Here is a 13,665-nt window from a genome sequence, read left to right on the forward strand (position 1 = left end):
TCATGTGCATGCATATTAATTATTTATTTTAAAAATCAGTACTGTTCGATTTCTTTAGTAGTAACCATCGGCTTTGGTGTCATAGTAACCATCGGCTTTGGTGTCATAGTAACCATAGGCTTTGGTGTCATAGTAACCATCGGCTTTGTTGTCATAGTAACCATCGTAGTAACCATCGGCTTTGGTGTCATAGTAACCATCGGCTTTGTTCTCATAGTAACCATCGGCTTTGGTGTCATAGTAACCATCGTAGTAACCATCGGCTTTGGTGTCATAGTAACCATCGGCTTTGTTGTCATAGTAACCATCGTAGTAACCATCGGCTTTGGTGTCATAGTAACCATCGGCTTTGTTCTCATAGTAACCATCGGCTTTGTTGTCATAGTAACCATCGTAGTAACCATCGGCTTTGGTGTCATAGTAACCATCGGCTTTGGTTCTGGTGTATCTTACATCCGCGTCCACAGCCCCGAAGAGGACGAAGAGTCCGACGACAAGCAAGAGTTGAAGCACTGACATATTCATCTGCAAAAAAAAACAAGCATTAGTCACAGCGCACAAGTAAGACAAACTGAGTACTCACTTTGTTGCCTTCTTAGTGAAGATATGATTTCGTACCAGAACACACCGCTTTTTATTACGATATGAAGGATATCAAATGTCTCATATTTTCCGAAGCTTTTCAATTAAGTGGAAGAAATCCTTTTTCTTTCACTAAGTTATGAAATTTTCTCAGTAGCCAGTATACATTTCTGTTTATGTTTTAATTTCCTCATCAGTCTGTGATGAAAACGGTCTCTTGCAAACTTACATAAGACACTGTTAAATGTACATTTTACAAATTTCGTAAATTAGTATATTATGTAAAAAAAGATACCATCAAACTCCCCCAAATCCTTTTTAAAAAATCGCGTAAAAAAACGCTGGAGTAAAAAAATCGACTGTTTCGACAATGCATTGGATTTACACTGTGAGAAAAAAAGACACTGAACTTCGACCGTATTGTCTTTTTAAACTACAAAACAAAATTTTATTTTGGATTTGGAATAATGAATGCTTCTTCTTTGTGAATATATAAAAAAATGTAAACTTTATTATGTTTTAATTTTCAATTGAACCTACCTACATACCAGATTATGCTGACTCAGCAATTTTTTAAACCTAATGTCACGGCCTACTAGAGACACAGCCTGATAATTCACATTTTACGTTTGAAATTAGAAGGCCTATTGTACGTCACAATCTCTAGTAGGCCGTGCTAATGTTTAACACGAACAACCGCCTTTTTTATATAAAGAAAATGGCACGGCGGGTACCACTGAGACGTATTACACATTTTAATATAAACAAAAATAAAAAAGTAACTAATAGGAAAAAGTCCGGAGTCAGCATATTATGTAACTATTGTTCAATCTAAAATAAAAACATGATAAAGTCTAGGTTTTACAATATTTTTTATATATTTTTAAAGAAGAAGCATTCTTTATACTAAATCAAAACTAAAACTTGAATTTTCTTCGGTATTTTAGAAACTAGGAACGATCAAATTTGACTGATTTTTTTTTCTAATTAGAAATCCTATGCATTTCGCCACGGCTATTATTACTCCATCAGTGGTTAAATTTGCGGTTTCGAAACTCATTATTTTCAAAATGTGTTTCGTATTTTGAAACTTTGATGGTACCTTTACACCACATTTGAGCATATCTATCAATACACAAACTTTGATTTTTCGTTGATATGCCCCTTTAAGTTTTGGTGTGCTGGTATCACATGTAAATGAAAAAATAGAATATTGCATCATTCACTCTTGCAAAAAACAGCTTTGTTCATCTAAACCCATTTCACACAGACGTTCCATCGATTTCTTGGTTTTATCTAATAACTTCCGCTGTTTTGACTAAAACTGCCTGGCAGCTTCAGCATCGACACTGCTGGCTGTCAATCATATGTTTTAGTCAGAACCGAGGAAATAAAAAAGAACGTTTCTGTGAGATCGATTCCAATAACCAAACTTGTTTTCGACGAGAATGGGTGATGCAATCAACAATTGCCTCAGCATAATACTGTGCTTGTCGCGCTTCCATTAAAACGTATACTTTCTATTTTTGGATAATGAGGCACATTAACATCTGATTTGAACTTTTAATATCTTACTTGCCAATTTTACGAAATCATAAATGTTTTCGCGGTAGTGTGTTGGAGCAAATTGCAATCACACGCAGATCGTGCGTTCTTTTTTACATAAACTGAAAGCCTTTGCTTTACAACACGGTAACATTTTAACGTTTACACAGAAAATTTCGTAGTGGGGTATATAATTTAAGCGCCCGGTATATGTGATGAAAGCATCGCTTTCAATAAAAGTCTGACACCACTGAACGTTACCTTAAAGTGCCTAAAATTAAAGGCATAACTATATTAAACACAAATATAAATGAATGTAACTTAATTTATCCCCGCGTGGCCGGAAAACGACAGTCGTTATTACACTGGTTTAACACCTCGTGCCAGCTTACGAGTTACCATGTATGTTACTTTGTATAGGTAATTCTTTTTTGGGATTTTTTCATTTTTAATATATGGCTGATAATTTGGACAACCCATTAGTGGCCACTGGGTTGGAGCAATTGCCGTTAAGTGTCTTGTCCAAGGACACATACGCCCACAATGATAGTATAGCGTCGAGCCTTATGAACCCATTATTGGTTACAGGCAGGCGCGCTAACCTGCACTATGCCACGGCGCAGATACAATGTATTAGTTGATTTAGTGGTTACATAGATCCTTTTTCTTCTCCCGCACTTATCCTAATTTTTTATTCTAGCATTTATTCTTTATCTTTTGATTGAAATCAATGTCATGCCGCGACGGCGTGATTTTCTTGGTTAAAGTGAAAGAGGGTAAAGTTAAATCTGGTTTAACTTTTCCGTCAGCCGCACTGGTATATGGGTTGTTTGCCGGGTGCAAAACCATGTTTTCATAGGGTATTTGGCTTGTTATGATAAGTTTTTAGTAGTTTTGTTTACATATTCGTTTTTTCATGATTAATTACTGTAAACCAACATTTTACGACGCAGAGACACTAAATCTGTCCAGCGCATTGTACCCGATTTCTTGGCAATACAATGACTTGTCGCCGCGTTAACTCACCGATAGCTTGGATCGGAGTGTGTTACTGATAGACACTAACTTACCAGTACATTGCAATACTTGATGCAATACAGTATTCTTTGAATCATTGACTGAGCATCCTTGGCATATCTTTATACTTTCGATTTGGAGTATACAGTTTGAAATCCATAAATGTCATGTTTGAGATGAAATTCACAACCACTTACTTAACACACTGTGAACCGTATTGTATTGGATCATCACCAACAGAAACCAACGTTACGTTTACAGGCCATCCATAAAATGACAAAATCTTAATCTCTAAATCATAACCGAATACCACTCTAAAAGTAAAACAATAATATATATACATGTGTAAATAAAGGTACAAGTGTGCAATTGTTATCCATATTGTCTTGTGTCAGTTTGGCATTATCCTATCTATTTCTGGGAACTATAGTATCTCTTCTTCCTGAAAGACCGCCTCGAAACTATCCCTACTCAAATAAAATGACCACTTTTCTGCAACATTACTAAAAGTTACAAATACTACTAATGTTTAACAGAATGAACTAAAGTCAATAAACCTTTCATTGCATCGCCAAGATGCTTAGATGCCCTTTCAAGGTCTGAAATGCTCTTATGCCTGACAGCTGACACAGTATTCCATTGGCTTTTTGCGTGGAGTTGTAAAAAACTGTCTGCTTTGGGCAAATTCTTACATGGCTTATATCCTTGTCTTAAGCTGGCACGTTTGTTTTTTCTAATGATGTCATTGCTATTAAAATGAACTTCGCAGATTGCAGCCCTACAATATATCAGACTATCACAATTCCATAATAAATTTATTTCAGAATTCTATCACTTAATTAAAGAATAACATTTCTCTAAAACTATCCTTCCAAGTTTTACTAGGTATTACCTTGGACTCAAGTAAAAACTATGCATTTTGGTATATCAACAAAAACTATCAAATATAAATAAGATTTATACATTTCTCTGTGAAGCATATCCTTTATTTTATCACCAGCCTGTGCATCTCTGACTGATAAATTGTAACAAAGAGCCACAGAAATAAAAAAGAATAGAACGTGCATGGCAAAGGAGAGAGCACGATACACTCTCTCTCTTTTACGGGTCGTTCCCGTTTACTATTGTAGTCGATGGATTCGAGGGCGTTTTATGTAGTTTTTCTTCATTTTTTGACTTGATTTAAAGTTATAAGGTAAAACAACTATTTTCTAATATACAAATGTTTCTAACAAACAGTTTGCTTGAAGGTTTTTAATTAAAATTATTAAATAATTAAATTTCCTAAAAAGTGGTAAACTGTAAGCGTTAACCTACCAAATAACTAAACTGGCCCAATAAACTTGAATAGTTGGTGTAGTTTTTAAAATAAACAGCTAAAACCTCCTAAAACTACCATGCGCCCATCTTTTACAATGGAGACGGAGTTGGTGGTCACGTGAATAGAAAAAAAGAATATATCACGGTTTTGGGCAGTTGCGCGTTCTACTCTTTTTATTTCTGTGCAAAGAACACTATACAACAGGAAGGCCGACCCATTGTTCTCGTCACGCATGAATAACACTGGATTGGTCGTCCGTAACAACAAAGAACACCATATCAACAACTAACTAAAGTGTAAAACCATATTGCTACAGAAAATATCCGAAATTTTGTAAAAAATGGGAGTTACGCATTGCGCAGTGCCAGGTTGCAACTGGTCAATGAAATTAGCGAAGGCTAAAAGTATTAAATGTAAAACAATTTTTGGTGTGCGTCGTCCGGAGTTAGCAAAATCTAAAATTGAACGCGAACACCGACAGTACCTCACGAATTTTCTGTTGGGAATGCGGGGTGCCAACGCAGCGGATGTCATTAAAAAAATGCTTCACAAAGAAACGTATGTTGCTGGGTTACCCTTATCTTTCTGAATTACCCTATTTGCTGTTGTTTCCTTCTTTGCAAATTGTTTTCTAGAGTTTGTAGTACTTTGTACAGTATCAACATGCCGTATTAATAATGACAATTTCACAATACACGATATATTTAACTGATATACATCAGTTTAGTAATCAAGCTTTTATTGCCTTGAAGGGCCCATTTTTGAGTAGAAGACATAGTAGAAGTTGGGAAAAAAAAGATTTTAAAAATGGGAGCCAGGCCATGTCTTGAGTTACCAAAAAAATTAATGTGACACACAAAATAAAGTCACCAGCTAGAAGAGTAGTTCAGCAAAAAATAATTCACAGCAGTATTGAGGAACTTAAACAATCATCCAAAAGACTTAGCATTGAAATGAAAGGTAAAAATTAAATCAGCCAAAATATAAAAGTGAATGGGTGAATGAGGATAATTAAATTGAGTAAACATTAATGCAGATAAATGGATATTTCATTGTTCAAAAGATAGGTTTGTTTGTGAGATGAAAGGGGACAACCATTTGGTTCCAAAAGTCAGGTAGGGAATTTTTATAGTTTAGTCCACACTAGATTTATTAGTCCAATAATTGTATCCCAAAATAGACTTGAAATAGATAATACAATGAAAGTAGATAATACAATGAAAGTGCAAGTGATTTCTGTGTATGGATGGATTTGCCCGGATTGCAATATTATTGACGACCCCAAACATTCAACATTGTTCAGGATTTTAAGTAACCAGAATACATATAACACTTGAAAAATGATTTGTAACAGCCATTATTTGCAGAAAGTGCAAAAGGAATTGTAATGTGTGAGGGTGTTGGTTGTACTGAGGCAGTTCAGGGTTTACATTCACATCCAATTTTACAGTGACACAGTGGAAAAATAATACCTAATAATATTTATAGGCCCGACAAATGTGAAATCATTGGTAAATATATGCCAACATGATAGAGTTTATTTTGCAACTAAAAAGTTGCTGCCAATTTTAGCTATTGATGGAAAAGCCAAATGTGAAGAATGCTCAAAGGAAAGTTACCAGGCAACACAAAAGTACACAGGGTATTAACTTATAGTCAAAACTTGAATATCAGTCACTTAGTTAGACCTTGATTTGCTTGTTCAGAATAAATGGAAACAGTTATTTTTGGAGGAGCAAGCAAAGAACGCTGATGTTCCTCCAAATGCAAGGCGGTACCACCCAGAGTCTTGCGTTGGTGCATTGAATTGTATTGCCGTTCTCCAGCAGCGTATGAGCATCTGAAAGCCAGCGAAGTTTTAGTTTTGCCGTCAACCAGCACAATTAAAAGTTACAGGTACAATGATGCTTAGTAGTAACTGACTTTTACAAGAGCCCTGCAATAGTCCTATTTTAATTTGTAGAAATCAGATTGCACCGGAACCTGGTTTAAATTATCAGGCAATTGGACAAGTGAAAAAAGTAATGCAAAATTACAAATGTTTGCCAGGCTATGTAACAATGGATGAGATGAAAAGTATAACTTTTTATATATTTTTGTTAATGAAAATCTTAGAAAGCCATCCATGTTAGTAATCCATGAAGGAAAACTTGTCGGATTCGTTGATTGGGGTGAACCTGACCGAGTTAGCATTAATGTTTTGGCAAGTGTTGTTTGAGTTGGAGAAGATTGGAGTACAAATATATGCACTGGTGGCTGATGGGAATTCTATAAACAGAAAATGTTTTTTATTGCTAAGTGGTCAGAAAACTGTACCTTTAGATAAACCGTATACAGCGCCTAATCCTTTTGCTGAAGAACACCCGTCACATCTTCTGAAGGTAATTTGAGCGGCTTTAGTTCACCTCGTAATATAAACCTAACCAAAAACACTTATTTTTAGACAGCTCGCAATTCATTATTTTCATCAAAGCCAGGTGGCCAACGCTTTATGAACATGGGAACTGGTGATGGTGATATTTTATGGTCACACATTACAAAGTTATATGAACAAGAAAAAAGAAGTTCTATACTGAGTAGAACTAAATTATCCAGAGCACATGTTGTATTAAATCCCTTCAGCAAAGTAATTTAAACTGTTTTTATAAACTGTATATTATACAAGATAAGTTATTATGTATACAGTTGTAAAACTTGATATTACTTAAACTGTTTTTCCTTACCTATTATCAGTTATTTGAAACTTCCATAGATGAAAGTTAGTCTGGTACGAGAGACTCTAAGCTGGAAAGTTGGTAAATGTCTGGAAACTATGCCAAGTGCAACTGGAACCTCGAAGTTTGTACTTTTGTTTGCAGAGTATGTTTCTGTTTGTTAGAAAACATTTAAGTCTTAAAAAAAAGCTTACATTTTAGGTGGTTTGATGTGATGAACTGTGTATGAATGACAGCAGAATTAAATTTTTACAATCATTTATTAACCAATTGCTAATGTGGAAGGTAATTTGATGTGATTTGTGCAACTGCCCCAATTTATCCTATTGTATATTTTAAAGAATGACGTACATCAGAACCATGTAAGGGAAAATAAACGTTTACTTGCAACACCTACCCTAATTGGTCTTATATTCACAACAACAAATTACAATGAGTTATGCCGCCAGTTGCTCCTGAGGGAGGACATTCAATATGTTTGCTTCAAAACTTTTACGCAGGACAATTTGGAAGCATTTTTGGCAATCTGGCAAGTAATTTTAGTACAAGAGATTACATGCAGGTAAAGTATTTTTTCTTATATTTAAAATGTATATGTATATACACAGCGACAACTTGGAAGAAGATCACAAAATCCAGATATTTTTCAAGCTTCGTTTGGAATTCAACACATAACACAACGAAAAATAATTAAACACATTAAAGGGGGAAATACCACATTTGGCAACAAAAATGCTTGGACATCAGTATCAGATGAGCCACTGCCAAAAAAAAACTCGGAAATCAGACTAAAAAGTGAGCAGATAAAATAATTACTTTTTTTTAGCTCACCCCGAAGAACCCTTGATTGTTTGTTAAAACCCACATACATTTTTTCAAATATTTTTTTTGCAAAAGCATGTGACAGAAGCCTAACAAATAATTTAACAATATAATGAACTATTTTTAGAATCCTAGTTGGTTCTACCTCTGTAATCTCCTGGATTAGTGTTTGAAAGTTGCTGCAGTTCACTCCAGACAGAACTTCATCCGAAACATTATTAAAGTTGATTTGTGTGGGCATTTTTTTTGTTTGTTTTGTTATTTTTAAATAGACATGCTGCAAAAACAAAAGAAATTCATCAGATGGATACTTCAGGCATCTAGAATATTTTTCCATGGATTTAATCAGCGATCCATGTGGTGATTGTTGGCTAAGACACTCAATAATTTCAGGCATGTCTGGAAATTTTAATGTTGTTTTTCTGATAATATAACCACCTATATATTCCAGTGTATCATTTTCAAATGCCTGAATTTGACCATAGGATGGTGCTGGCACTGGCTCATTCTTTTTCATTACATCTTTAATAATTACCAAGAGGTTTTCTGCCGCTTTTGATTTTGTTAGATTTTCTAAAAAATATTTTTTGGCATCCATGCATAACAGTGGGAACTGGCCCACTATCCTGTCTTTGTTTTTAGTAGCAACAAAAGTGTCCACTAACTTTTTGACAAGAGCGACACCTGCGTCTGAAAGCTGTAAATTTGATTTTAACTTCTCAACAACTTGATAAGCGCTTTCCTGTACAACCTTGCTAAGTTCTGTTTTTGTTGCATTAGCGTTTTCAAAAATTCCAGTAAGTTCGTCTGAAAAAGGTGGATTGGCGTCTGGTAATTCTAAATCCTCAAAGAGTAAATCATTAATCGTTTCTTCCGCTAATTCTAAATAATCCATGTTACTGCTTACAAAATATGTTTCGGGTGCAATGTTTCATGGTTTCACTATACGATCAAAGAACATGGCGCCCTCTTGTTTAATCCAGTCCTGCTCAAGCGTGACGGAACATTACGTCATAAAAGAACAAACACTAGTCGGCCTTCCTGTTGTATAGTGTTCTTTGATGATACACTCTCTCTCTTTCGCGAGTCGGTCCCGTTTACTATTGTAGTCAATGGAATCCAGGGAGTTTTAAGTAGTTTTTCTTCGTTTTTTGACTTAATTTAAACTCGTAGAATAAAACAACCATTTTCTAATATATATATATTTCTCACAAACCGTTTATTTGAAAGTTTTTAATATTTTTTTTTAATATTTAAATTTCGTAAACAAGTGGTAAACTGTAAACGTTAACCTACCAAATAACTAAACTAGCCTACACAACTTAAATAGTTGGTGTAGTTTTTAATATAAACACCTAGAACCTCTTAAAACTACTATGCGCCTATCTTTTACAATGGAGACCAATCGAAATGGGGAAGGAGTTGGCGGTGACGTGAATAGAAAAAAGAATATATCATGGTTTCGGGCAGTTGCGCGTTCTACTCTTTTTTAGTTCTGTGGGATAAACTTAGTTATTTGCCTTTTTTGCTTTTTTTGTTATTTTCTCTCAATTGTATTTCTGTTTCGCTTGGCTCTAAGACTAAGTATACTGTATTGCTATTAGTGTCATAAAAGATGCATTTTTCAATTCCGGATACTGAAGAAATCGAAGATTCAACTGGTTCATCATACAAGGTATTCCATTATAGGCTTACCGTACACGTTGGGACCTCATGTGCCGTGACATGGTGGTTTGTGCGCCTGCCTTCAATTCCGAGATTATACGAGTTCCAATATTCACCTAAAATATTTTCTAAGCGAAAACTTTTAAGCACGAGATGCATGAAACAAAAAATTCTGGTTTTTATAAATTTCGTTTCCCTGTCATGTGAGGGTATAGCAGTTTTCATTCATGCAACTACTTATTCAGAGTTGAACCGTTAGATGCCTTAAAAGTTAATTCCTACTGTAGCTACCATTATTCTTTTAGTTTCTTATCATGAACAATTAAAAATAGTTTTCAATTGGATTTATTGGGAGGCTGGGCACCCCTCGTATAAGCCCAAGTAAATTTTGAAGTATGGAGACTACTATACAATGCCCGGGCAGTAAAAATAGCTATTGTTTTGAAATACTTTTTTATACAAACACTTACTCAAAAGTTATCATTCAATGTTGTTTCTTGCACTTCATTTATATGTTACACACTACATCTAGTCATTTACCACCTAGTTTATGATATTTAAATTAATTTTAAAGGGTAATTTTTTATTACAAATGGCCCGTGTCTAAATTTTCTTCTTGCGAATCATGAAATTTTTCCAGTTTGGTATGTTTAAGTTTGAATGCGACAATTTACCCTCTCTAGTCTCTAATATACTCACACACAGTTAATATTTTAAAGGTGTTTAACGTGCATGTGAATGGAGTGCTTCATTGTAGTGTAAGATACAGTCAGTTGCATGATTTAAACAATCAGGTAATATTTTTGTATAACATGTGATATTAACTTATGTAACATATTCGATATCCATAGTCATAATACAATTTCTTTAAATAAGTTTCGGAAAGAATTGAAGCTAAAAACGCTGCCTCAATTTCCACCAAAGAAACTTCTGCAGCTGAATGATTCCAATCTTAAGGAACGCAGAGTTCAGCTAGAAAAATATATTCAAGAAGGTAAAGTGTACAGTGTGACTGGGTCTTCTATATCTTCAGCGCCAACCTGTTTTTTGCTGTATTCAATATGTTCAGCACATGTAAATACTAGATGTGGGCATTAAACCTTGTGCTTACATTCAGTGATAGTCTTAGCACTTGTATTAAGTGACACTCTGTGGGTCATCAACCATATAGTATAAAATACATATACAACCATTTAAATTCTATAAAAACTAAACTTATAATCTGCCCAGTATTGAGTTCCCAGTCAAAAAATTAAGAAAAAGTACACTTAAATTATTTTTGCAGTGAGTCAAGATCCAATGTTATCAAATAGTGATATATTCAATGCATTTCTAAGAAGAGCACAACAGGTACAGTCGTTTATTAAACAATAAACATTGTGTTAGTTCTGGTATGACTAATTGACTAACCTAATGTATATTGTCCATTGTTCAGTTTAGATTGTGTTTTACTACTTCATTTCTTTAATTTTGCAGCAGTAACTTGTCAATTTAAGCAAACTGTTTATTAATATGAACTAAAAATGAATTGTTTTTTTTTGATAAATAATATAATGAGCTATAAATATTAGTTATAAAGTAATGTCATTTTATCCACGGCTGGATATTACGAGTATAAATGTTTTGTTGACTTTCTTGGTGTAGGAAACTAGAAGAGAAGAATCGATTCCTGTTTCTCTGAATATTTATCTTTTAAATGGATCTAAAGTTCAGCTAAACATCAGCAGCACAGATCAAACTGATGATGTTCTTGAGGTTAGTATGATGTCCATGGACTGGTTGTACGAAACTTTATTTAGTAATTGATGGTTGTATATTATGTGTTGTTTAACAGCAAGGTAAACTGCAATACCTTTCACTTTGTGGGTATCGGCCTGTGTTTCATGTTATTTATTTTTTAGAATACGATTGTAACTATTGGTCTTCCAGAAGATTTGACTTATTACTTTGGGTTATATCTTGTTCGTTCAGATAATCAGCCTACAGGTAATAAAGATCTATTACTGTGTTTACATGAATCGATGAATGTTCTAATAATTATAATGATCCCATAAGAAACTGTAAGAGTTATTAGTGTTAAACCTTAAATAACTAGAAAAACAAAAATATTTAATGATGGTTTATGCTTGTGCCCAGTTGCGTATGCAAAGGGGTGTGAGGGGTCAGGAAAGCCCTTCGAATCTCAAAAATAAAAAAAAGTATGAATTTTATTTTTAGTACTTTATTTTTATACTTTTACATTTATTGGATGTAAAAAAGGTTGTGTTTTAGAGGAAAAAGGTCTGTTTAATAAAAAAAAAGAATTTTGCCATTTTTAAGGACAAAAGCTTATGCTTGGTTAGTTACAAAAAGCACTCATAGTTAGTGCTTAGAGTTTTCTTTGTTTTAGTTATACGACAACTACAGGACTTTGAATGTCCGTACATCTCTTTAAAAAGTTTGAATGATCGACGTTTATACAAAATTGTCATCAGAAAATCTTACTGGGATCAGTGCTATGATGAGATTTACAAAACAGACCGAACTGCCTTAAACCTTCTGCATTCACAGGTTTATGGAACAAAAAATTAGATTTAGCCTTACATTTTGTCATAATGTTTAACTGGGCACTTGGATATATCAACGAAAACTGAAAATTTGTTTATTGAAAAAGAATAAAGATGCCTAAATGTGATTTAAAGGTACCAACAAAGTTTCAAAAAAAGCACAGCTATAAAAAAAAGTTAAAAAAAACTACGATTGTGCCATAATGTAATGGCATTTTATTAAACCTAGCTACATAACAGTTTACATTGGCTCAGCAATTTCTTTAATCTAATATTAGCACATCCCGACTTTTTTTCCAAAGTAAATGATACAGCATGTAACGGTGAGGGGTGATGAACATTTGATTATAAAAATGGTTAAAAATTAACCAATAGGAAAAAGTCAGTAGTTACAATTTACAAACTAAAAGCATTCAAAGTTGAAACTTTCCAAATAAAAATCCATTGTCGTAGAGCCTAGTTCCCAATACTCAAGCGATCGGATTTTAAGCATCCCTTTCAGAAGCCATTCTGTTTTTGAAACTTAGGTGGTATTTATAGATCACAATTGAGTTTTTCTTTCAATACACAAATTTTGATTTTTTGTTTTCGTGCTTTTTTAAACCTAAAGCAGCTGCTATTAAAGTTTAAATTGCAGTAATTTGTTGCCATACCAATCATACGATTACTAGACATATTTGAGGATAAAGTTATCATTGGGAATTTTGTTGGAAAATTAATTTTTTTAATAATTCATGTACTTAGGAACCCATAAGTTTTGTTTTAAATTTCAAAGTTTGCTATTGTCTATGTATGTAGTTATGATTAAGGCAAGCTGCATAATTTTGGGCAATATAAGGTATTTTCTTTTTAATTTAAGGAACTTCTTTGTTGTTACTATTTTAGGCTGAAAATGATGTTAAAGTAGGATGGACAGGTTGTTCTGATGCAGCAAAAGTACAACTGACTACTTTTAACAAGAGAGGGTCAAAGAAAGAGGTAAGTCAGCTGTTTGCTGCATTTTTTTAAAGCAGAATGTCTTTTTGATTTCTATATTTCAATGCAGGCATAATGGCTACTGTGCTGGTATGTTTATTTTGTTTAAAATGTATTATTAATGTTGTATACGCATTCGGATAAATGATGGTTAGCAGTCATGGCTCACAGGGTATGGAATAGGACACATTGTTGTAATGTTCCTATGAGTTACCTCGCCACATGTTGATATACAGACCCCTTCATTTGTACTGATTTGAATAATGATATTTTTATCAGTTTTTAGAATTATGCCAAACTCTTCAAAACTATGGATACATTCAATTTAAACCATGTGTCAGCGATTTTCCAGAGAAAAACAGCCGAGTCATTATCAGTGCAGGAAATTATGAAATCAAATTCAAGTTGGTCTTTTAGAAATTTGTTTTCAAATATACTTACAACAGAAGTGATATTTAATACTATCTTTGGCCTTTAA

The 13,665-nt window shown here is 33.8% G+C and overlaps 2 protein-coding genes and 3 long non-coding RNA genes across 7 annotated transcripts in view; 2 read left to right on the forward strand and 3 right to left on the reverse strand.

The window, feature by feature from the left end:
• LOC108950787 (pesticidal crystal protein Cry11Bb-like) lies at positions 1-685 on the reverse strand. Of its 3 annotated transcripts, none has more exons than XM_026839802.1 (3): positions 584-685; positions 282-525; positions 1-221 (listed from the first exon to the last, which is right to left on the reverse strand). In XM_026839802.1, the coding sequence occupies exons 2-3, from the start codon at positions 523-525 to the stop codon at positions 55-57; spliced, it is 411 nt and encodes a 136-aa protein (XP_026695603.1). In that variant the 5' UTR covers positions 584-685; the 3' UTR covers positions 1-54. The 3 variants fall into 3 exon arrangements, with proteins under 3 accessions (XP_026695603.1, XP_026695602.1, XP_026695601.1); XM_026839801.1 differs by having other exon boundaries at positions 1-245; positions 584-684; XM_026839800.1 differs by having other exon boundaries at positions 1-525; positions 584-679.
• A 4,101-nt stretch (positions 686-4,786) lies between these two features.
• LOC113475564 lies at positions 4,787-6,824 on the reverse strand. Its single transcript, XR_003397301.1, has 2 exons — positions 6,782-6,824; positions 4,787-6,305 (listed from the first exon to the last, which is right to left on the reverse strand). It is a non-coding gene; the product is annotated as an uncharacterized LOC113475564 (long non-coding RNA).
• A 2-nt stretch (positions 6,825-6,826) lies between these two features.
• LOC108950786 lies at positions 6,827-8,290 on the reverse strand. The gene is made up of 3 exons (XR_003397300.1): positions 8,147-8,290; positions 7,189-7,332; positions 6,827-6,884 (listed from the first exon to the last, which is right to left on the reverse strand). It is a non-coding gene; the product is annotated as an uncharacterized LOC108950786 (long non-coding RNA).
• LOC108950789 lies at positions 7,578-8,892 on the forward strand. Its single transcript, XR_001975356.2, has 2 exons — positions 7,578-7,974; positions 8,129-8,892. It is a non-coding gene; the product is annotated as an uncharacterized LOC108950789 (long non-coding RNA).
• A 645-nt stretch (positions 8,893-9,537) lies between these two features.
• LOC100177730 (sorting nexin-17) overlaps positions 9,538-13,665 on the forward strand; it is a gene marked incomplete in the record, with an annotated part of 7,433 nt that continues 3,305 nt past the window's right edge. Inside the window, 9 exon segments of the mRNA XM_018816849.2 lie at positions 9,538-9,676; positions 10,386-10,460; positions 10,543-10,660; positions 10,952-11,016; positions 11,311-11,421; positions 11,568-11,652; positions 12,056-12,216; positions 13,098-13,190; positions 13,467-13,570. Of these exon segments, the coding sequence (XP_018672394.1) occupies positions 9,617-9,676; positions 10,386-10,460; positions 10,543-10,660; positions 10,952-11,016; positions 11,311-11,421; positions 11,568-11,652; positions 12,056-12,216; positions 13,098-13,190; positions 13,467-13,570 (872 nt within the window).

Source organism: Ciona intestinalis, unplaced genomic scaffold, assembly GCF_000224145.3.
Source record: "Ciona intestinalis unplaced genomic scaffold, KH HT000970.1, whole genome shotgun sequence".
Classification (NCBI taxonomy): domain Eukaryota; kingdom Metazoa; phylum Chordata; class Ascidiacea; order Phlebobranchia; family Cionidae; genus Ciona; species Ciona intestinalis.